The sequence below is a fragment of the Dreissena polymorpha genome, chromosome 7 (genome assembly GCF_020536995.1).
Source record: "Dreissena polymorpha isolate Duluth1 chromosome 7, UMN_Dpol_1.0, whole genome shotgun sequence".
In the NCBI taxonomy this organism is placed as follows: domain Eukaryota; kingdom Metazoa; phylum Mollusca; class Bivalvia; order Myida; family Dreissenidae; genus Dreissena; species Dreissena polymorpha.
In genome coordinates, this window is record NC_068361.1 from 100,728,744 (window position 1) to 100,755,041 (window position 26,298).

Sequence of the window (26,298 nt, forward strand, 5' to 3'; positions counted from 1 at the left end):
AAATACAACTATGAGTTGTTATGAAACTTAAATAATATACCAATACATTGTATTTTTGTCATTCCAACATTAAACGACGCAATGTATTATATTACCGAAACACTATTGAATTTTAATAAAGCGTATCGCTTCCAAATTAAATAAATAACATAAATCATAACAAATCATTTAGTAGCATTCCATAGATTTATGTTATCATTTATATAGTATAAAACTTTTGAATTTTCCAAATTAATTAAAACGATGTTCATGGTTACCTATGTCATCATAGTAAAACCATACAATAAAAAAACAATAAGCTCAATTGTTGGTTTTCTCTTTGTTGGTTGACTCAAACCATACAAACATTAACTACCGGGTATTCTTAACCTTATATCCCTAGCATTTTTTTTTAGAAAAAAGGAACAAAACACAACACTTAATTAATAACTTGTTAACTTTATTCACAAGACAAATCGATGCCAGCGATACCGATGATCATGAATACAATTTGAAATGACATAAAGTCTTGAATACAATAGAAGGGGGCGGGAGTTGGAGAATTGGTTGATATATGTGGAAACAATTACACAAACAGAAACATAACGTGACCATGTTTTATAGTTTATGATAGTCTCATCCAATATTTACAATTTTCGCAATGCATATATAAAACATATAACTATAGATCAAACATTGGCCATTCATTAAATGAGTTATAAGAGACTTATTTAACACTTATCAATGTAATTTATATGACTATCATGAATATACATGGTAAAAACTACATTACTACCACCGACCCTATCAAGAATGCCATACACTTGTTTCAATATATTGTCCGTCATAACAAAATGCATTATTGCGCAAACAATTAAACATCTTAAAAGATCCTCCAATCACCATGGTCATAAATTGATTAAGATGAATCGTGGTGATAATATAAATCTCCAATATAATATAAACTTAAAATCAGTTTTCATAATGTATACAGTTACATTGCTAGGGAAGTAACTCGAACCATATTGCCAACCATTTTCAAGCCCTAAAGAGTTACCTTTCTTCAATTTCATTCAACTGTTCTAGCAAGCAAGTTTATTGCATTGTAATAGTCCCAGTATATAAAATGTATTGTAAAAATTTCTTTCAAGATTCATAAAATAGTTACATTGCATTTTATATGACCATTCTACAAAAGAATTATAAGGGACTTTAATGTACATACATGTTATTCATTATTTACAGTCATAAACATCAGTAAATTGATACAGTCTCACCTACATGTATGTACTTTTAAAATGTATTACAACTAATACATGACTATTCGTATGCAATAACAGAAGACTATATTACAGGTACATATATAATAATTAAAAAACCCAAAAACCCCAGATGATGACCTGTACTATACACGTCTTATTCACATAATACAATTTGCTTAAGAAATTTTGAGAATTCTGCTACTCTAAATACTATACAAACTTTAGAAATTCTCAAATAGTAATTAATAAAACACAGCATGCCTGCGGACTCTCTATTAGTGGTTACACATTTTAAAAGTGAAATAGTGGTGGGAATAGTATATATTCACCAACTGAACATTTAGCATAAGATCTTAAAAATATATGAAAAAAGTCGAGTTAAAATATAACTGAAGATCTTAAAAATTGCTTAAATCATCTATTGTACAAGGTATTGTTTCTGATTTGTTATTTGTTAAAATAGGTTTTTCGCTATAGTTCTAATCATATCTGGGTGTGTAAACAAGAACTTGAGTTTATCAGATTCGTTTAGCGAATGAAAGCTACACTTTACAATACAGTCCACTCTCGTTATCTTGACCTCGGATATCTCGATAGTCTCGATATGTCGAAGAAAGCTCAATGTCCCAACTTTTTTCTTTATCTATATAAATAAACATCGCATATCTCGATTTTCGTTATGTCGAATAATTCGATATGTTGATATAAAATTTTGCCCCGAGTCCCGATTTTACATGTATTTTCTGTGATTTATCTCGAAGTGCGAATATCTGTCCCAGTGTCGGCAAAAGGTGAGACATTGTTTCTTTGATACTTCACCGTCCCGCTTCGCCCGGCTGCTCCTGATACTGTGCGGCAGGAAATTGATCCGTTGATTGCATCAATGATCACACGTAATGTCGTTAGCCATTAACACTTGAGTAAGGCCTGTTACTTTAACTGTCACTTTAACATCAATTAACTGCAATTAATACACAGACTGTCGAAAAGACGAAAGACTAGTTGTTTAAGGCCGAAAGACAGTTTAGAACAATTACAACCGCATGTGTTCATGCAATTCTGTAATACTTAAAACGACATTAAACGCGTAAATATCAGGTAGAGAGTATTATGCCACACGGTGACGGCTTTAGTTAGACCACTTAACAGGTATTAAGACTAAAATCAAGGTAAATTTTCGTCTCATTTTTCTTTGAAAACGCCTAATCGGATATCTCGAACTCTCGTTATCTCGATATTTTTTCTTGTTCCCGCTGACTTCGAGATAACGAGAGTGGACTGTATAACCATGCGCTGATAATTTAACTGGAGTTTCACTTTCTGTGTTTGTCACGCCGATATCGCACGCTGTTCATCTCATCAACAATGGCTACAGACGTACTATAAAAAATAAAATATGTTGACCGTCAATGATGTCCCATTAATCTTAGATGTAAGTGGTATGTGCAGTTGTAACACTTATTATTCGCCTGATATTGTTTCTGGAGTTTCAACGTGACTAAATAAAAAAGTTGTGGATGTTCACTATATTAATTAAAGCCACATCAACACTCGAAATCAACGAATATTTCGTAAAATATATCGTAAAATAAAATTAATACATAAAAATATGTGTTCCTTACATCAATAGCCAAAATTGCAGCTCTAGATGTGGTATTGTTACATTGATTTAACAAGATATAAAATGCTCGATATAATTTTTTATGTGACTATATATTACATGTGATTTTCCCGCGACGATATCCGAACATTTACGAGCAAACAAGGGATCGGTTTCGAGAAACGTCGGGAGTACGGCGTAGTTCTCATAAATAGCGCTGAAATATTGGCTTTTGCTATAGGTAACATTTTATTTAGAAATATTTTACGAAATATTCGATGATTTTGAGTGTTAATGGGGCTCTAAGTCAAGTTTACGGGATATGTAATAAGTAAACAATTCATAAATGAATGGAAGACAATATTATTAGAAACTATGAACGCGTTTGACAACACGATTTGTGGATACAAATTCAATACATGCACGCTATCCATTAACGAACACATACAACGATAGTAAGTGAATGAACATAATACGCAATAATTGTCAAACATAAGACGTACCGCTTTCTAAATTGTCTTCTGTTGTTGTTGGATTATCATCCTTTGCTGAGACCGGGCCAGGACGACTGTTTTTGTAAACAGAGTGGCGCACTTGCACTGTCGTGTCTTTAGCTTTGACAGATTGTGTGTTTTCATAACCTAAATGCTCTTGATACAAAAAAATGTTTGAATAATTTAGCTTCCATTTCTTAGGGCTGTACACATTTTCAAGTTAAGTTTATTTTTTAATGTGAAGTCAAGCCGTAAACTACAAACAACATTCTACAATTGCCCTACCAAACGCAATACCTACCAATACGCTTGACCGAGGCATACACTGATGCAGACGAGTTGTATGTATTGTTCAATGCTTCTAGGATGGTTTCATTATTTGGTTTACGAGTCCTGTTCATAAAATAAATAATAATGGTATATATTGTTACAATAATGGTTTCTTACCACATACCTTTCTAATTAAACATGTCATGGAATAAAGCCAATCCTTGTATACCACTTCCAATTCGTACCACTAAATTAAAGAAGGAAACCCTAGGTGTTATGTCATCTCATAATTTGGGTTCGGGTTTCCTATAATTTACTTAGGTAACTATCGTAATGTTTTTTTTAAAGTTGAATGAAAATAGTCTATCCTTAAATATAATCCGCTCACACCCACTCTTGTTTTATCTAAAAGGAGAAACATGTGTTACTACAAGGCACATCGCAGTTTGCACCGAAAACACTTGTCGATGAGCAAGTCGAACAATCTCCACTATCCTGGTTGCACACTGTACATTGTTCACTGCAATTTCGGTCGCACCTTGGATTCCAAAAGCCATCTTTGCAACCCTTTTCACAATGTCCATTAGAACTATTACATTGACCTTCCAAACAAAATCTTGAACACTGCACACATGAACGGTTTGTGTCAGGATAATATCCATAAGTACAGATTGTACAAAAAGATGCCTCTAGGTTATAACCACTACACACAGAACACTTCATATCGATATGTGTACATTCGAACTCACAATTGGGTCCTAAAAAGCCATCGTTACATCCGTACGTACATTGATCAGCTGATATGCACGCGCCAAGTTTACAGTTACTGTTGCATGGACAACACGTAGATCCTTCTGAATAGTAAGTAGAATTCGCACACGATATGCACTCAGAAGACGAACACAGAGTAACCAAACACTGACATTCTTTATCGGGCCTCGAAAATCCGTCTGTGCATGTTACACACGTACCGTCATTATTACACGTTAGGCATTTGTCAAGACAGCGTTTGTTACATGTGTCCCCGATGTATCCGTTCTTGCATACAGGACAGTACCACTGCGAGATGCAAGTTTTGCACATATCAGGACAAGTTTGATTACATTGTGACCCATAAAATCCATCGTTACAACTTTGACATTCGTTCATGGATGTACATGTTGCACAGTTGGTGGCACATTGGAGCTCACACGACCACCCAATCATACCCGGCTGACAGCAATATGGACCAGAATATCCGTGCTTACATCCACGTGTACATACGCCATCATTTTGGCTACATAACTTGTCAACGCATCCTTCCGAACAATTTCGTATGCAGTTTATGCCATGGTAACCGTTAATGCAGGGTGAGCACTCACCGGATTCCTTGTCGCATAACCCGTTCGGACATCCAACACCGCAGAACATTTGGCATGCATTCCCAAAATATCCCGGTCTACATTCCAAACACTGGTTATTTGATTCGCACGTCAAACAATTATTTGGACATGTCTTCGTGCACAAACGTCCATAAAACCCTTCTTTGCAGGCAATACAACTGTGTCCGTCAGTACAGGATTCACACGTATGTCTACACCCTTGTGCGCAATTTTGCCCAAACCATCCGTCAACGCAAGTGTCACACAAAGGACCTGTATACGTTGGCTTACACGAGCACGTTCCACTGCGTCTATCACAGGATCCATGGCAACCATAAGAGCACGGTCTGCACTCATCTCCATAATAACCGACCAGACAAGTGTCGCAATCGCTTCCAGTGAATCCTGCAACGCACATGTTACACGAAGGACCTGTATATGTTGGCTTACATGAGCACGTTCCACTTCGTGTATCACAGGCACCCTGGCAACCATTTGAGCACGGTCTGCATATGTCTCCATAATAACCGACCATACAAGTTTCGCAATCAATTCCAGTGAAACCTGCAGAACATGTACATGCTCCGGTTTCCTTATTACAGACGTAACCTTGACAACCTTTTGAACAAGGCAAATCACACATTGCACCATAATATCCCGTTCTACAAGAATTGCAATGGTACAAGTCTGTACAGGATGTACAGTTTGCTCTGCACGGAGCGCAATTTGTATCAAGTAATCCCTCATACCATCCGTCAACGCACGTGTCACACAATGGACCTGTATATGTTGGCTTACACGAGCACGTTCCATTGCGTCTATCACAGGCACCGTGGCATCCATTTGAGCACTGTCTGCACTCGTCTCCATAATAACCGACCAGACAAGTGTCGCAATCGCTTCCAGTGAATCTTGCACCGCACTTGTTACACGAAGGACCTGTATATGATGGCTTACATGAGCACGTTCCACTGTGTCGATCACAGGCACCCTGGCAACCATTTGAGCACGGTATGCACTCGTCTCCATAAAAACCGATCAGACAAGAGTCGCAATTGCTTCCAGCGAAACCTGCAGAACATGTACATGCTCCGGTTTCCTTATTACAGACGTAACCTTGACAACCCTTAGAACAAGGCGAATCACACATTGCACCATAATATCCAGTTCTACAAGAATTGCAATGGTACAAGTCTGTACAGGATGTACAGTTTGCTCTGCATGGAACACAATTTGTATCAAGTAATCCTACATACCATCCTTCACCGCACGTGTCACACAAGGGACCTGTATATGTTGGCTTACATGAGCATGTTCCACTTCGTGTATCACAGGCACCGTGGCAACCGTATGAGCACGGTCTGCACTCGTGTCCATAATAACCGACCAGACAAGTGTCGCATTTGTTTCCAGTGAAACCTGCAGAACATGTACATGCTCCGGTTTCCTTATCACAGACGCTACCTTCACAACCTCTTGAACAAGGCAATTCACACATTACACCATAAGATCCCGTTTTACAAGAATTGCAACGATTAAAGTCTGTGCAGGATGTACAGTTTGCGTTGCATTGATAACATTCTCTATTCGCCCAATAACTTTTGTAATAGCCTTCTTTGCAATCATAGCATCCTTCAGCATATTGACAACGACAACCGGTTTGACAATAAATGCATACGCCGCCCGGGTTAATATAATACCCATCAATGCACGCGACGCAAATCTCCTGATAACACCTCTTACATACTGAGTTGCATTCTGATGCGCATTGATCTAAAACATAAACCATATATATTTATTCTAAAAAGCAACGTAGGTAAAGTACATTAACGTATTTTAGCAGACGAGATAAAAAATGAATACTCAGAAACGCGTTGGCTTATATTGAAATAAATATATTCAATTTAAATATACAAACTACAAACTGCATTTACCATGTACACAAACTGCTATCAAACAGTAAAGTAGATATGTTATCTTCATACTGTGTTACTATATGGTATCTGAAAAATAAACAGTATAAAAATAATACATTAAATAAATAATTTAGTAATAGAAATAACTCTTTATCATTTTTAATAAGATTCATAATTGATAATACGCCATACACTATTCGAACTGAATTCTAATATAGCTACCATTCATACAAAATGACAAGGATTTATTATTTAAACGAAATGTATTCTATTTGTTTTATAAAAAAATGTTAAAGCTCGAAAACGTTTATAGTATTCTATAATGTTTCACACACGAAGCGTTATACAAACATGATTAAAATTGGCTCTGCTCTAGGTTTAAGAAACCAACATTGTAATACCTTCGTTCTGGAACAACCTAACCGTGATTTGTTTCTTTAAATTAATACATATTTAGGACTTATCTGTATTTTTAATGATTAACCAATCTGTTTAGTATCCTGTTCGGGTCATTTACGTGAAATGTGTTTACTTTCTGGGAAATATCAAGTTTTAAAACTATATTAAGATGAAAATTACACAAGACCCAGCAGACATTTAAACATGCTTGGCATAAAATTTCATGCTGACCTTTAAAAAAGTAAAACTATGTAGTTAAATTAAAAGCCTTGCTTAAAAATTGGTCTATACGGATTTTAATACCGATAGGAAGAAGTCAAGTTATTTAAACTTTAGTACTAGCGGTGTTAAATAATATATTTGTTTCTTTGGCAAATCCACCACATGCAATGTTGGAAGATATCAATGAAATGTTTTTTTTACTGTGTGTGGAACGGAAAACCACAAATGAGAAAACATATTTTAATAAAAGATTATAAAGAATGAGGTTTAAAGGTGATATATCCGTTTATATTTGTCAATTCGCCTAAGTGTTCATGGATCCGTAGACTTGTCACTGGGAATGGAAAAAGGAACCATATTATTAATACAAAGGTTGATTTTCAAAAATTATACGACTGTGGCAGTCACTATCCTGAAAACTTAAATAACAAGATACTAAATTTATTTGGAAAGATACATTGAAACCATTTGTTGAACCTAGTAGAAAAGAACCTTTTAAAAATCAGCTTTGGCTACAGAATCCACTATTCTATAATCCTGAAATAACAATTGGCAACAAAAGTGTATTTTGTAAATCATGGTTTGACAATGGCATACATTTAATTCTGTACTTTTAATCTTTTACGCTTTTAATGATTTTTCCAAGTTTATTACTTCAAACCAAACTATTTCACTTGCCAAGGCATTATTCATGCAGTTACAAGATACGAGAAGCTGAGAAGCTCTACTGACAACTGTTTAATGAAGCCGTGTTTTTCAATTAGCTTACGGTCCATCTTAGTTAATGCAAACACAACCAATGTATGATATTATTACCAAAAATGAGTGCTCGCCAGTATGTATAAATAAATGGTCAACTATTTGTTATTGTATTGAAGCAAAAGATTTGTAACATATCTTTTCTATGCCTTTTCATATAACACTAGATGCCAATAAACAGCGGTTTCAATATAAAATTGTACACATAATCATATGTAAGAACTCCTTCTAATTCAAAATCGCATATGCAACTACAACAAACTGTGCCTTTTGTCAAACTGAATGTTAAACTATAAAACACTTTTTTTTTCGGAATGTAAGCATGTCAATATGTTGATAACGTATTTGTTTTCTTGATGTAATCTTTATTAAAACTGTCTGAATATGCCTTCCTTTCTATTAGGAGATGCAGATGTAAATGGACCCATAAATTTGATATTTGTTTTGATCAAAAATGTTTATTTACAATTATAAAATGAACAAAACTAAACTACAACCTATATTAAAGCAACTAAATCATACCTGTCCTTGCATTATCATGTATTAAATGAAATAAACGATGTTAATGATTTGCGTCAAAGTAAAGATATGGAACTTTTGTTAGCTCTTGCACAGAAGCTGTGATAAGGGATTTCAGAATTCATTTATTGTCAACTATTTGTTAAACCAATATTGTTTGTTATATAATGTAGAAGCTATTGATAATCAACTGTTACAAATTTGATTTATATGCATACATTGCTTGCGAATTATGTACGGTGTGGAGTGGGATGTCCACACCTTTTTACGAGGATAATACAATATATCGAACGGAAAAAAGTATCAAATATCTCGTAGGTATAACTTTTACCCTCGAGGCATTGTCACATATTTAGATGCCTAAATACACCCGAGGCATACCCAAGGTCTTGCTGATTTTGAAAGAGGTAAGATAGTTGAATATCTTAAAAATACTTATGATTGGATACAATTAGCATAATTTAGTAGTATAAGGTACGATAGTAGTAACATTGAAGGCTATTTTTGTATACTTATTTTTGATGATCTACTTCTATTACCGTTTTAACACATACATTCAAAACATATTTTAAAGAAAGTTAAAGCTTGAAAAGAGTAGTCGTTAATTTTCAATATTTCATTACTTTCCCATTACACACATGATTATCGAGCGCAGATTAAATGTTGGAATACAGAAAACAACATAAAGATACATTATCTGAGAGAAATTCTGATAGAAATTCTTGAGGACATCCTGTCGTCTGTTAATTATGGCAAGTCGTCAATACATAGAAAATATATGGTTAATGATATGTGCTATTAGACGAGGCCTATACTGCGTAGAAAGGCGAGGCTTACCGAGCCTTTTCACACGCCATATCGGACATGCATATTTACACATAACAAATAGTGTGCAAGTAAACAACAAACAAAAACGTTTACACGCATATAATTAAAAACATTGAAGTGAGAAATTGATACTTTAAATTGCAATTTCTGCATTAAAAATACATTACCAATATTTTGAGCACGATCGACATGTACATGTACTTCCACGTACCAGCTAACGGCTTTTTCAAAGCGAATGTGTAGTGTGAGACGAATGAAAAAATAAAGACAATCATCAAATGGAAAGGAATGTGATAGTAATGCGCTCATTTGAATTGATAAGAGTGATTTATTATATAACTTGTACATCTCCGTAGTATACGTTTAGATGTTAACGGTTTCGCCTAAAAACAGGCCTCCACGTTTGAAGTTAAAGTGGGTGTGGAACGCGACTGCTTGTGCATTCTTTCTTCTTCTGATACAGCACTCCTTCTAAATAGAAGATTTCGTGCCGTCGCCTATTGTTTAAGGGTTGAAAACTGTACAAAGGTGCTCAGTTGTGTGCACTCCAGATAAGATGCGTATCTGCGTATTTACGCATTGAAAAATAAAAAAAACGCTTTAAAAATCGTTCCAGTACGTAATATTACGCAATACAAATCTTTGTACATATTGTTGATCGATTAAAGTTCGTAATTGGTTTAACCAATAATCCAGTTGAGTGTTTAGTGTAAGTTAACCTTTGAATCAAAACAAAGTCAATCAGAAGAACCTTGTAATCAAAATGGCGGCCCATCGCGTTCTAATTTTGGAAAAAGGGACATTTCAAGCGAACAGCGGCTCCTGCAAGAAGTAATTGTATATTACCATATGCCAATAGAGATAAATCTTATGACGCTTTTAAAATTGTTAAAATAATGTTAAGCGATCTCATTGATGAAGAAGTTTATAGTTAACCTACATAGACCACAGGCAGTGTGACTTTATTTGCAATTGTACAAGCCATGCAATAACTTAGTTTAATTGTAAAGTGACCTTCGTGTCCTATATGAATACTACATGAATACTATATGCAAGAAAGACCCAAGACAGAGATAAAACATAATAATAAAGAAAGTCAGTTCATATCATCGTGTAAAATTGATTGTGTTTGCATTTATTAATAACAAATAATAATATTTCTAGATTAAACACGACATGTGTTATGTCAGTTTTCTATTGAAATGGAAAATACCCCTAAATATTCCTAAATAAAGAGTGCATACAAAGTTATGCAAGACTGTATTAGGTGTTAAATGTAACACTCAAAACGATTTTATTTATGGTGATCTTGGCCAAATGGATTTACATTCCCAGAGGCTTGTTTGTATTGTTAAATATTGGTTGAAGATCACTGACTGTAGTGATAGAAAATATGTGTCATGTATTAACAATACTATGTTAAATTATATTGATTTTAACCCACGTAAGCAAAACTGGGCTTCACTTGTTAAAGATACGTTGTGTAGATTAGGTTTCTATCATGTATGGCTGCAACAGAGTGTTGAAAATAATAGCCAGTTTATTAGTGTATTTGAACAACGTGTTAAGGATATATTTGTACAGGACTGGCATAGTAGATTGGAAAACTCATCTAGAGCGATATTCTATAACACTTTCTGTTATTTCGAATTGAAACCATATCTTAAACATGTAAATGTTAAATGCTAATGAAATGCTCTTACAAAGTTACGAATGTCATCACATAGATTAAATATTGAAACAGGTAGATGGAATAGAACGCCAAGGGAACACAGACTATGTAACAAATGTAATAAATTAGAGGACGGATTTCATTTTCTTTTTGAGCGTAAATTATATGATAGTGTACGCGGAAAATATCTTAAGCAGTATTACCGTCATAGACCAAATATATATTTAAAACTGATTACATATGATAACTGTGAACTATTACGAAACCTAGCTGTATATGTAAGCAAAGCCTTCGAACTGAGAAAAGCACATTATACAATGCATTAATATTTATATTGTTTATTGTATAGTATAAACTATATTTCACCATCAGTTTTCTGATTCACTTGTCAGTATGTCAAAATTGTAATCGTTGTCGGTGTTACTGGGGTCTCTACATTGCAAATATATGCATAAATAATTATCCGACACCATAAAGCCAAATTATCACGTGTCATACGTGTATAACATGACTACAGATAAATTTTAATGTATGTACACAGTGATTTCAACCCATGGTGATGTATACATATTGTATAATATTAGTGTGGTAGGATCATATGCATGTTAAAGAGAGTTCCATTATTGGATGTAGTGATGAAACAAGTTCAATTATTTCAGTAAAGTATATTGCAACAAAATGATACAATCCGTGATTAAGATTTTCAATACCTTTTTTGAATCTCGAATCTTAAACCATATCAATTATGTCTAGCTGTTTTGGGGTATTCTGAACGGGTCATTTAGAAAGAGAAACAACTCTTCTGTTCCTTGTGAGAATGATTGGAAGAGTTAGCTTTCCCTTTCTGCACTCTTTTTTTCCAGTAATCACCATACTTCCATGATAACAGGGTCATTGATGAGATAGTTTATTCAAGTCTTAGTTTATTCAAGTCTCATCACCTTAGAATTATTGTACTTATGTTTGCCTTATATAATATGAATATTACATCATGGTATGTGATATGTGTTGAACACGGACCATAATATGATATGAATATTACGTCATGATATGTGATATGGATTGAACAAGGACCATAATATAATATTAATATTACATCATGATATATGATATGTGCTGAACAAGGACCATAATAAAATATGAATGTTACATCTTTATATATAACTTGATATAATATGAACATATTCATGTGTTGAACAAGGACCATAATATAATATTAATATTACATCATGATATGTGATATGTGTTGAACAAGGATCATAATATAACATGAAAATTGCATCATTATATGTGATTTGATATAATATGAATATTACATCATGATATGTGATATGTGTTGAACAAGGATCATAATATAATATGAATATTACATCATGATATGTGATATATGTTGAACAAGGTCCATAATGTAATATGAATATTACATCAATATATGTGATATGATATAATGTGAATATTACATCATGATATATGTTGAACAAGGACCATACTATAATATGAATATTACATCTTGTTATGTGATATGTGTTGAACAAGGACTAAAACATAATATGAATATTAAATCATGATGTGATGTTAGCTGATTCCAGGAAATAAGATCCTGCAAACATTTGCGTGTTCATAACCGGCGCTCTGAGTAGTTGTATTGAAGAACATACAGTTTGTTTGAAATTTGATATATTGAACTTGTTGTTAGAAATATTGAAGAACATACAGTTTGTTTGAAATTTGATATTTTGAACTTGATGTTAGAAATATTGAAATATCAATTTAATATATGCTGCGTAAACACTGTATGTTTCTTTAAAAAATTGATTTTGAATTTCTACTGGATGCGAGATGTAGGATCTGTATCAGAACATTGTTTATTCAACCATAACGTGTTTTATGCAACACCATGTTTTTTTATGAATATATTAATATGAATACATCATGTTATGCGATCTGTGTTGAACAAGGACCACAAAGGTTTATTTCAACTGTGTAAATATGTATATGTATTTGTTGAAATACAAGTTCTCTCTCTACCCTTTATGGAAGAAACAAAGGAGTTAAATACCCTTTAACAATAATATCAGGGGGTAAAATACCCTTTAGACTAAATCCTTATCTGGAGCTCTGGTTGTGTGTTAGTTTAAAATTATTTACATTGTAAGTGTTTACAGGTGGATACGGGGGAAAATGACGTCCACACAAGTAAGGGTTTTGAAAACTTATATTGTGTCTGCCTCATGTGCGTGGGGAGTCAAATCAATTGTATAACTGATCGTGGTTAGAATGAGAATTTATAAGAGTCTTTTGAAGCTTGTATATGTCTAAAACAATGGTTACTGCTGAGTCAAGATCGGCGATGGACAGGAACAAGTTGATTATCTGGAGGATTGATGGCAACTATATAGTTGATAATTTTATGTAACATGATTAGACGGAATTTTGTTCTGCATGTTTCAAGAGTGGGCCAATTCACTGAGCTTTTTTGTGATATCTATTTTTACGAATCCGGCTGCACGTATTTGTACTTTTCCAGTTGATTAATGTGAGCTGTTGTATGTGGGTCCCAGCCACTGGAGGAATATAGGCCTAACTATGCTGTGTAAGCAAGATCTTTAACCTTTGATGAGCTAATGTTAAGGTTGCGGCAAATAAATCATAGTGCCTGGTTTGCATTATTAGTGAAAGAGTAAATATCTTTACCAAATTTTATGTTATTTTGGAGTGTTAAACCTAAGTTCTTGACGTGATTGACTTTTTCAATGATGTGATCATGTAATTTATATGAACAGATTATAGGGTTTCTTTTTTTAATAATGCTGATGATGTTGCATTTTTCCAATCGACCAGCAGCTTCAATATCTATCTGGAGGTTATAGGCGTCGGAAAGGTTGTTGATATTAGCATCATCTACAAAAAGTCTTAGAGTGCTATGTTCTATATAATCAGCAAAGTCATTTATATAAATCATAAATAAGATTGGCCCCAGGACAGTGCCCTGTGAGACTCCGGAGGTTGCAGGTACCTTGTCTGACATGGTTTCATCCAGGACAACAGTCTGGGTTCTATTTGTTAGGAAGCCAGATATGCTTTAGCAAATTCCATGATGATGCTGTCACATTGTATACCTTTATTATTTGATTGTGTTAGGTTTTAGAGGAATGATTTCAGTTGTGTTTCACAGGAACTGAAGCACTCAACCCGTGTTTGGGATTATATAAAATATTATATTTATCCTGGTGAGACATTTAAGAACTAACGATGACATGTTCAAGTATTAAACAGCAAATGCCTGTGAGTGATATTGGTCTGTAGTTTATAGCATTATGTTTGTGTCATTTTTATAGACTGGGCATACAGTTTCATGTTTCCAATCACATGAGATTTTTCCAAGAGACTGTGACTTTATAAAGATTAGAGTCAGAATTGGGGATATTTCTGTACTGCATTCCTTCAGTACTCTTCAGGGTATTTTATCTGGACCCGAGGCTTTATGGATTTGAAGGCTTTGTAATAGTTTACTTAATCCATTTTCTGTGATGTTGATGTCTTGCTTGGATTGATGAGTGTTGGGACCTTTGTCAGGAATTGCTTCAGATGTGATCGGCATGGAGGCATCTTGGAATTGTTTGTTGAGGATATAAGCTTTATTTTGTGGTTCCGATTTAAGCAGACCATTTTCCCTAATAGGAGGCATGCTCTAACTTTCAGTTTTTTAGTTTTGACGACTTTGAAAGCAGTGTGTGAGACGAATCATAGATGCATTGGTTTTGCATATTTGTTTTGATACTTTCCGGGTGGCATGCTGGATTAATTGCTGTTTGATAATCAAGTGACGGATAAAATAAATGGACATATTTTTGTGTGTTTGGAGTTTGAGATATATATTCGTTTGGTTAATAATGTTTTGTACGTTCTTGCGACCACTTATCTGCTTAATATCAGTGGACGAGCATGCTGAATCCCACAGATTCTGCACCATATGTTTCCTGGCCGAGTGGTTGGTTAGTGTCATCGTTATACATGCACATTACACATTTTTAATTATTTTTGCTATTTTATGACACCCATTCTCATGCTGATGAACCAACGATCAGTGCCAGTGGTCCTACTGACTATACTTGGCTGTGTTCTTGTTGAAAATATAATGTGTTGTTTAGCTTCGATAAGCCACGGGGATTTTTCCGGATATAGTTTCTGGGCTTTTTTGTCCAATTTTGTGAAGCTTTCTTGGCCCCCTTTTTTTCTGAAAAATGAGTCGCACACTGTTCAAAATTATGAAAATAATGAGTCGCGCACTGTTGAAAATTTTGAAAAAATGAGTCATAATTGTTAAAAATTGTGAAAAAATGAGTCGCATAATGTTCAAATTTATTTAAAAAAATATGAGTCACACACTGTTCAAAATTGTGAACAAATGAGTCGCGGCGCAATGTTCGCAAGTGTGATAAATGAATCGTCACTGTTTTGAAATTGTGAACAACTAGTCGCGCACTGTTAAAATTGTGAAAAAATTAGTTGTGATTGTTTAAATTTGTGAAAACATGAGTCACGCATTGTTCAAAATTGTGAAAATATGAGTTGCAAACTGTTCAACAAAATTGTGAAAAAATAAGTTGTAATTGTTTAAATTTGTGAAAAAATGATTCGCGAACGTTTTTAAACTTGTGAACATTTTTGTCGTGAACTTCTCAAAGTTAAAAAAAACGGTCATTCGCTGATGACGAAAAAAAGTCCTGAGTCTATAATAAAAATGTTTAAAGTTTTAAAACATTCTGAATTATTGTTAATATAAAGTTGTGTATTGCCAGTTTATAGGCCTATATTATCATTTTTGTGATAATAATATTGTATCTTACTTGATTTTTTTCAAGTTGTGCTACAAAAATGTTATTACTAAGCTCTATTTTAACATTTGATCTCATTTAGATTTGTTTTTATTTTATGATAACATGTTTTTAATTTTGATGGAAGAAAATTGCGACCACACATTTCGAATGGTCATGATACTTTTCCCGAATTCTTGGCGGCACAGTTCCAACCTGGGTAGTTGCACCGCTCTGAGTCTGTCTTTCTCTGCCTCTCAAGCAATTCAAGATAATCTCTCTCTGCATTCCGGCACAGCTTCACATCAACCCATCTAAGTACTTTTTGGAAAGGTACATTTTTTTTTGGCAAATTTATTTTTGAGAGTAGTTTTTTTATTGTTTATGTTATGATTTTATGTTTGAATGTTATAGATCTAAATTTAACTAAATAGTCAAATAATAATGTATAGAACTAGATTTTTATTATTGAAGCACTTGTGAAATGAGTGTTATATGATGTTTTTATAAACGTTTCCTTTATTTCATTTTCAGGTTGACTACCAGTGCAAACAGAAATTTCCTGTTTGGTTAAATATGTGGAGACAGAGCCATTGTTTATGCGAAATTTTGATTACAGACGCTAAAGAATTGACATTTTTATGTATTATGAGGCATGAAAGGTGTTAAAAAAGCAACCTAATTAAGTATTACGTATTTTACTTTGTCGATGTTAATTCATTGTGCATGATATTAACATGTTTGCCTTGCTCGGAAAGCATTTGAATTTTTCAAGTATTAGCTATATTTTTTATATATAATCTTAGACAAGATGTTAAGGGAATATGTCCTAAAGTCTTCTTTTGATATAATCTGCCATGTTTTTTTCTTAAATTTAAACGTGCTAAGTCTACTTGTGTTAAGTTAAATGTTTATCATTATGCATACTTTTTATAGTTGTGTTCGTCTGCAGCAATTGAATGGTAGCGGCATAAATTTTTATTTGTTTTATTTTTTCCATTGATTAATGCTGATTGTATTTTTATTTCTCTTTGTGTATATACTTAATAAATGATCTGATTTTTATTAATTTTTTTATTGCTTATTGATTTTCTGAATAAAATATGAATCACTAAGTGTGTTTACATTTTGAACGAAAAAGCGACAATCCACGCCTACAAAAAAGTAGTTCTTAGAATGGAACATAGAACGCTAAAATTTTGATTTACATGAATGTAGAAGGAGAAAAACGTTTTTTGATTGGCGGATTTTAGAAGCGTTATCAGATGGTGATTCCGACAACAATTAAAAATATCATGTCCGCGTGCTCAACGTAATTGTGCACTAGTGGCATAATAAATGACAATATCGTATACAACACAAACATCATACTAAAGATGACACAAGCAGTAGGCACCGCATTTTAAAGGATTTGAGCTTCAAACTGGTTTTTCTGTTTCAGTATAGCCGATTTGATTCAACGTTATTGTTGCCTCGGCATCGCATAAATTAATATTTGGTATCGAGTACTAAAGTAGCAATTTGGTTGAAAATATAAAATGGAACAAACAAGAAAACAATTGAAAATCAAAGTTTTTCAGTCTTGAATCAATATCAAGTCAATGAGAAATCGTCCATTACATTGACACAACCACCAGCACAATCATCTGCTAAAACAAGTCTTGGTAGACGGAAAAGGAAGAACCAGCCATGGTTGACAACTCAGATCATGGCCCGAGAAAGAAGAATGCTGAGGCATGAGAAGTACAACAGCCAGGACTCTAGGACAGAATATCAGAGTATAAAGAGGGTGGTGATGAAGGATATTAAAAATACCACGGAGGAATGGATGTAGGAGAATGTATCAACATTGACGCAGAGATTACCAAAGGCAACAGTAAGAAGAGCTACGACCTCTACAACTACCCGCTTCAACCAGACCCAGTCCCCTTCAGAGCTGATTAAGCACGTAATAGAGGCAACGGCTGCTACAAGAACGGCATTGTGCTTGGGGAATGGGAGGAGAAGTGGCCAAAGGAGGGTCTTGAGGGAAATGTAGGCCTTTCTAGTGCTGCATGAGCTCATCTTTTGGTAAATGGTGACAGATTGCTCCTCAATCAAGTTTTCCTTTGACTCTTTAATCTTCTTCATTTCTTGCTTGCATATAATCTGTCCTAAACAGGCTGGTGTACTTCTCAAGCCTCAGCTCTGTTTGTCGCAGATTTCTATGATCTCGGCTGTCACCCAATGAATTTGTTTTCCTTCTCTCTCTGTAACAAGAACTTCTTCGACCGATGACAGCAGGGCTTCATTGATGGTGTTGGTGATGTTATGGATGTCATTGTATAGGATATTCAGGGCTGCCAACTCGCTAATTTTCTGTGCTTTAAAATGACTCTGCTACCTCTGGATCTTTCAGTTTCTCAGGGTCAAATCGATTGTGAGAGTTTGGGGTGATGCACGATTGTTCTGGAGCTTAGGCTTCATGATGGTGGGCATTAAGTCATGGCGACTGCGGTGTCTGCGCCATGCAACTTTGTTGTGTTCGCTGGAGATTAACCGTTACGGCGCAAGTATGAAATCGATATAGTTATGTACTTGCCAGTTTGGAGCATGCCATGTCGCTTTTCTTGATGGTTTTGTGTAGGTGCAGCGGGTTTGCCACGGTGAATTGGTGGCTTCTAGTGAACTCAAGAAGTCTCAGCCCTCTGTCGTCGGTTTCTCGTATGTCAAATCTATAAACGGTACCTGACCCGTCTTGGTTGGCGTCTTATCCAACATTGGCGTTCTAGGTCGCTTTGGACGATGAGAATGTCTTTCTACTGGATCTCGGTAATTTTGCGCTATATCTCTCGATAACACTGCTCGATATCCTTGTCTCCATAGTCAAATATTGGTGGGTAGACCTGTATGAAAGGATACGGATTGAGACGAGCCTGTTGGAGACTGGGATGCAACTGATACAACTATACCTCCTTCCTAACCATGAAAGCAACGTCTTGGCGCGTTCCGTCAAATATGTTTTAATTGATGAATTTTAATATATAATATTAATGTTTAAGTTATTTACACAAACCGCTCCAACGTATCCGTGATAATATATCATGCTGAAATTATATCCGTCAAACAAAGTCATGTGATAATTGATTGTTTTGTTTTTATTTGCGAATAATCTACTGTTATTGATTTAAGGCAGGAAGCCAACACAAGTTTGTATAAAATAACCACCCTAGAATCTTCATTTCAAAATGATTTAAAACTGCCAATGACGAGTTATGCAAATGATTACGAGACACGGTTATGAAGATTGCAAACCTGCGAACGGATATTTACCGATGAAAGAATGCGATTTTAAGTTTGATATACTGAACACAACTGACAATTTAAGACTAGTGTTAACAGCTTAATTCATAAAACTGTTCTGATTTTTTTTCAAACATTAAATGATACTTATTACATAAAACAACATACCTCTATAAGTACAACACCGCAGACAATTTCTTGATAACGACAATACTCAGGCCCAGCTATGTTTAAATATTCAACAAAGATTAATGTGAAAAGATTTCATCCGCTTGATTTACCGTTGGCAGAGTTGCTGTAAATTAAACGTATAAAATAAACGGGAACCACACCATGTTGTTATCTAAAAAGTCCGCATGATGGAGGTATAAAAAAGGACTTTGGCCTTGCTTACGAGTCCGAAAACCACCCTTTAGGTATCCTACAGATAACAGATATCAATATTATAGTGTATGTATTAAGCAAATCTAAAGATATTTGTGAAGTGTCCCACAGCAAATGATATTAGATAGGCAACACAATACAAATTTAAGACACATATCGAGCTTAAGTTAAACCAAAAAGACAAATGTACTTAAAAACAGACTACAGAGTATCGTAAACAGTTGCAAGAAGCTTGGCAAAATATACAGGGTTAACTAATGTAGTCATACGATTTTTAAGAAAAATCTTCACATTTCATAAAATATTTATGTGTTGAATGCAGTTGAAAAACTAGACAAATCATTAATTGAAAACACATAATGCGATAAAACAAGCGATAAACATAATACTCCATAGTGAGTTTGTAATTTAATCATACGGCACAAATAGAAATTCAAATATAACCAAAGAGATTGACTTCAACAGAAAATTCCTGTTTGAGTAGGGAATCAGTGGTATGGGAACTTAAATAATGATATATTTAGAAAATGCGATACACGGAATTTTCTGACCTACGCGCCGAAATCGATTGCACATGCAAATCAGAATTGGGCATGTAAGCAGTGCGTTTACGAATGAAATAGAAATGTGTTGACGTGCTGAGATAAAAGCCATATGAGGGATTACCCTTTAATTGCAGTAATGTCTCTTTAGTTTATGCTTTCCGATGGTTTATAGAGAAATATCAGTGAATTAAAACTGATATTTCACTGTTTCAAACAGTGAACAAGAGCACCGCCTTGCGGGTGCAGACCGCTCATCTATTTTCTATTTAAAGGTGAAGGGACTCTCAATTTCAATCACAAAGGAGGGAGGGGTGGAGTGAAGAGGGGTGTATAGTGTGGGGGTGTGGTCATTTATTACATTATCTTCCAAAAATGCGAAAAAAATGCATTTTTTTTCGAGGGGGGGGGGGAGGGGATTCTTGGAAGCGATGGTTGGACGGTATTTCAAAAATAAAATAATAAAAATAAATATTTGTGTTTTTTAACAGTTTCAAAAAAATAAATTTGGGGGGGGGGGGGGGCTAGGGGTGTGGGGGGGGGTATAGTGTGAGGGTGTGGTGGTCATTTGTGAGATTGATCTTTAAAAAAAAATGTGGGGGGATTGGGGGGGGGGGAGGGGGGGGGAGGGCGTGGGGGATGGTTTGGGTGGAGTCTATTGTGGTATGTCAGGTGAGAGTTGTTTTGTCAAAGTATCAATCAAATCTAATCATAAATAAAGAAGTTATGGCAATTTTAGCAAAATTTAATAATTTGACCTTGAGAGTCAAGGTCATTCAAAGGTCAAGGTAAAATTCAACTTGCCAGGTACAGTAACCTCATGATAGCATGAAAGTATTTGAAGTTTGAAAGCAATAGCCTTGATACTTTAGAAGTAAAGTGGATCGAAACACAAAATTTAACCATATATTCAAAGTTACTAAGTCAAAAAAGGGCCATAATTCCGTAAAAATGACAACCAGAGTTATGCAACTTGTCCTTTTACTGTCCCCTTATGATAGTTTGCGAGTGTTCCAAGTATGATAGCAATATCTATGATACTTTAGGGGTAAAGAGGACCAAAGCACAAAACTTAACCAAATTTTCAATTTTCTAAGTATAAAGGGCCCATAATTCCGTCCAAATGCCAGTCAGAGTTACCTAACTTTGCCTGCACAGTCCCCTTATGCTAGTTAATAAGTGTTGCAAGTATGAAAGCAATAGCTTTGATACTGTAGGAATAAAGTGGACCTAAACGCAAAACTTAATCAAATTTTCAATTTTCTAAGTATAAAAAGGGCACATAATTCTGTCAAAATGCCAGTCAGAGTTACATAACTTTGCCTGCACAGTCCCCTTATGATAGTTAGTAAGTGTTGCAAGTATGAAAGCAATAGCTTTGATACTTAAGGAATAAAATGGACCTAAACATAAAACTTAACCAAAATTTTCAATTTTCTAAGTATAAAAAGGGCACATAATTCTGTCAAAATGCACGCCAGAGTTATCTAACTTTGCCTGCCCAGTCCCATCATGATAGTAAGTAAGTGTACCAAGTTTTAATGCAATAGCTTTGATACTTTCTGAGAAAAGTGGACCTAAACGCAAAACTTAATCGGACGCCGACGCAAAGGTGATGACAATAGCTCATAAATGTTTTTCAAAAAATAGATGAGCTTAAAATAACAGTGAAAATTATCGACAATTTTCATTGTTTTACCGGAACTATGTTTAGATATTTTTGGTTTCCCCATTGTGACCTCCCTTATTTTTCCAAGGGTAACTACTCTGAATTGGATGTTTATAAAAACATACGCATTACATACATGTAATTACATTTTGGGGCGCCCAGCGGGGAATTATATTGTCCGGAAAGGCAAAAATACAAAAATAATCATTTGTAAGCAAAAGATAAAAATACAATTGTTTGAATTGGTGGAAAATCGTGAATATATCATTTTATATGATCAATCGTAAATTAAAATCGATATAGCACCAAACCCAACAAATATTCTCTATTTCTTTATTTTGATGCAGTGTAGTGTTGTTAATTTGCGTGGGTTATTGAATGCGAGACCCATAATTGTACGGGTTAAAAAGTTGTGCGTTTAGCCATGCTAATTTTTTTGCACTGCATTAATTAAATCTATTTGGGGATACTTGGGCATATTTAGTTGTACCTCGGGATCAATAAACGCCTTTGACCCATGAAGTCCGCAACGGTCGGCCAAACCTGTCACAAGCACCACTGCGTCTGCAGGTGAGACTCTTAAATAGAGCTGTGTTAAGTTATTGGTGTGCAACCCACCGGCCATACCTGTTGAATGTAGTCTAGCCAAATACAAATACAAATTTTCACTCTGGATCAGCAGACGATTTATTTCATAAATCAATCTCTGGGTTAATGGTCGCCATCTGTCGAACTACTTTCAAAAGTACAACAACAACAATAACAGTAAATAGAAGACAATTTTAATTGCGTAAAGTTAAAAAATTGAGTACATGTGTCACGGTTGTTGAGTGGAATAGTGTTATTTTCAACTGTGTTCGAATCATTTGAACTGGTAGTGGAATAACCGAATTGTTGGTGGAAATGGCATTTAGAAATATATCCCGGTGTGACCCAAATTCGACGATATAACGGATACATAAAGCAATATTTAGCAAATAATTACAAAAACTTATATAGCAAAAAATAATAATTTTTAACTCGGCTGTAATTCTTTGAAATGATTCCAAGACAATAATCATCCATTTAAATTTAAACCGATAAAAATAGAACATCGTCGAATTTAGGTGTCGTCGAATTTGGGTTACGGTAGTATATCTATCTAATAATTCATCATCGTTTAGAATTATCATCAGCATCATTTCTGTGGAACATTGCAATATTCAAGTGTTTCATAGCTATGGTGCTTTTGACATAGTTCACTAACCATCAAGACTGAAATGATTCATGCACACAGGTAAAGTAAATAATTGAATTTGTGCAGAATGTTTATTTTTTACAAATTATTGTTTAAGTTAACCAATTTATTTTAGATAGATTGCACTGAAACTCAAAGTCTAAAGCTTAGTAAGACACTTAAGGACATATCACTTTCTGAAACAGTCAGAAGTGGGTGGGGTTATGTGAAAAAAATATTCCTTATATTAACATTCTGTATTAGGTTTGGAACAATATGCACAATTAAAATAGCATATACTTCAGTGATACATGAACAATTTCTAATGAAGTCTTTCAAAAAGAGTTAATAATCACTTTTTTCATCTTATAAACCACTTTTTTCTTGAGCGTTCAACGTTCTTATTTTCTTATTTTCTTCATAAATCCACTGATACCAGCTGGAACATACACCACTGTAGAACATAGCGTTAGAGTATTATTAAATATAACACACTAGAAACACTGAAAAAAGCATCCTTTTTTGTAAGAAAAAAATGTAAACAACTTCAGTCTAAAAATAGTACGAAAAAGTATGGTTGACCAGAAAAGACAAATATAAATTAGATTGAGACTTTTTTTTAAATGTGTAAAACATAACTTTAACAAACACATTTATATATCATTATGCATATTTCATTAATATGTGCTATAAAATTGAAGGGATTTTATTAAAATGTTTTCAATATTTCTGTATCTTTCATATTTTTTTTATTATAAATTATAATTTTTGGCCCACCATACTTGTTCAAGCGTACTATTTTTCGGCGTAAGCTGCATAAGCCAGCTTTTCACCTTAGCCTGACCTTTGTAAGTGTCCAATAAAATTCCAATAAAATTTCCCGCGGCTAGGTACGAATGAATACACTTCATTTATTCCATTGGCTGATTTGAGTATACCACCAGAACATTGGAAACATATCCGCGTCTTTGTAACACTGTTTTACTGTATGAAACAATTTTATCTCTAATAAAAAGGCTTAATAGATAGAACAGTTTTACACTCAATTCTCGACATCAATACAGTTTGTGCGTACACCTTTTATTTTCAGAGTATTACCAGCGCAAGAGCGTTTATACTTAAAAGGCTATGTTCTCATATTTAGTACTTACTTCCTTATTCCTGTCAACATGTTAACATGTAAAAGTATAAAGAGCAATGGAAGCGAGGCCTCACTTAAAAGCATTGCATTTCAACCCGCGAGGTATATCGGGTCAATTCGCGGACATTCAGAGTTTATATACAGGTCATCACCGGAGTTGGCGGCCAGTAAAATAATCGTTATATAATAAAGACGCTATCCGTGAACTAGGTGACCTGGAATTTTCTTTAGACCAGAAATATGTTAAATGAAGATATTCAGCAATATAATTATGGTATGTAAATAATAGATTCTTAATGTGTTTTCAACAATACAATGATAAATATTATTGTTGATAAATTTAACAATAATTATTCGTCCATATTGCCTAATGTACTAAAGTGATATTATGAGCATGTAACAGTTTATAGGTGTCTATCGCAACCGTTGATTATTTTTGATGTTTCTACTTCATATACACTTATATTAATTAATGCAGCATCATCATACTAAAACAATATACCAGAAAGAGAAAAATAATGCATTTGAATATCAACCGTACTTACGTTTGTCAACTGATCATGCGTTAACGAGTTGAACCTAAATTTAGTTTTAGTGCAGATTTGTTCATACGACACAAAGACACGAAATTGTTTTACGGATCATTTCAGCTTACAGGACTGGGTGGGTCACGTAAGAATATCGAATATAAAATATATTTTTATAAACAACTGGTAGCAAGGTGAGTTGCAGATAATTAATCAGTAACCACATTTTAACTAACTATTTTGACCTGTTAATTCTTTTCAGCTCAATTCAACAGTGCAAAATGCCCATAATATCACTTTAAGCATTAGCACGATGATAATTGATACTGTTAATAATCGAATCAAATAGCAATGCCCGACAAACCACTAAAACAGGTTTGTTCGAAGAACGCGCCTATAAATACGGATACTTCTCGTGTGGCCGGTTGACTCATATGTTTAAATTTCACTTCCATTCTTCTTTTGGTTTTCTGTTTTGTATCTATAGGTTTATGACCAGCAATATGTTATAATGTAAAATAAGCCGCGAAAACTCCCCGTAACATCCCGTACTGCGTGTGATGCAGCTAAGAACTGCACAGAAAAAGACATTCGCTATACTTGATCTCATTCATTAAACTATTTACGCCGTATATCTTTTTTAAAGATATTTCTTGTTTGACTTCAGTTGTTTACATTTTTTCTTGTCAAATCTGCACATTAATTTGACCTTGGCCATGTAGAATTGGGGACTAAATACCATCAAGTCATGTAAAAAGGAGCAGGGTATAGCACGCTGCTATTGATCTCTTGAGCTTTCACATGAATTTTACGGGTAATTTTCATACAACAAATGATATTATATAGTGTAATGATAAAGCATTATGAGCACAAATTATATCTCTTACTAGTGTTGCAAAAATCATTTAAGTGTCACATTTCAAAAGAAAATTTATATAAAAAGGTATTATTAATTGTTAAAACGTTAAAAAAGGTTATTTCAATTCACTAAAGCATTTAATTACAAGTACAAGTGCATTTTATTTCCATTACAATACATGTAACAGTATTGGCATTGTATTTATCTCCATTTGATGTGCATTTAATACACTTAAAAATGCAGACAAGACAAACTTCTAACAGAAACAAATGTATTTTTTTCTGCATTTTTCCAGCATTAATACTCTTCAAGTGTATGTTTTATCATCCCAAATACACTTTTCCAGGAAAAAGGTATGTTAAAATGCATTTTTAGTTTGTTTTAAGTATATTTTCAAATGCATTAAGACACTTTTTGCAAAAAATGTTTAACAAAAACTTGAAAATATTTAATATACTAAAGTGTAGTAATAATTAAAGTTTTGTATGAGCATCAAGAACAGTGTCAAATTCATACCAGTGCCTATTTAGTAGCAGTAGGCCTTATATTGTCTACTTGTGGCAGAAATAATGCATTTTGT

General features: G+C 34.2%; 1 protein-coding gene across 3 annotated transcripts; it reads right to left on the minus strand.

Moving 5' to 3' along the window:
• Positions 1–316: 316 nt before the first annotated feature.
• LOC127839257 (multiple epidermal growth factor-like domains protein 6) lies at positions 317–19,672 on the minus strand. Of its 3 annotated transcripts, none has more exons than XM_052367539.1 (5): positions 19,549–19,672; positions 6,901–6,969; positions 6,386–6,739; positions 3,345–6,037; positions 317–2,621 (listed from the first exon to the last, which is right to left on the minus strand). In XM_052367539.1, the coding sequence occupies exons 2-4, from the start codon at positions 6,947–6,949 to the stop codon at positions 4,011–4,013; spliced, it is 2,430 nt and encodes an 809-aa protein (XP_052223499.1). In that variant the 5' UTR covers positions 6,950–6,969; positions 19,549–19,672; the 3' UTR covers positions 317–2,621; positions 3,345–4,010. The 3 variants fall into 3 exon arrangements, with proteins under 3 accessions (XP_052223499.1, XP_052223498.1, XP_052223497.1); XM_052367538.1 differs by having other exon boundaries at positions 3,345–3,491; positions 3,637–6,739; XM_052367537.1 differs by having other exon boundaries at positions 3,345–6,739.
• Positions 19,673–26,298: the final 6,626 nt, after the last annotated feature.

Bases quoted from the DNA above. Each gene is read 5' to 3' on its own strand.
- LOC127839257 (XM_052367538.1), bottom strand. From the start codon at position 6,949: ATGAAGATAACATATCTACTTTACTGTTTGATAGCAGTTTGTGTACAT. The intron at 6,740-6,900 runs GTAAATGCAGTT...TTTATGTTTTAG, and splicing joins GATAGCAGTTTGTGTACATG to ATCAATGCGCATCAGAATGC.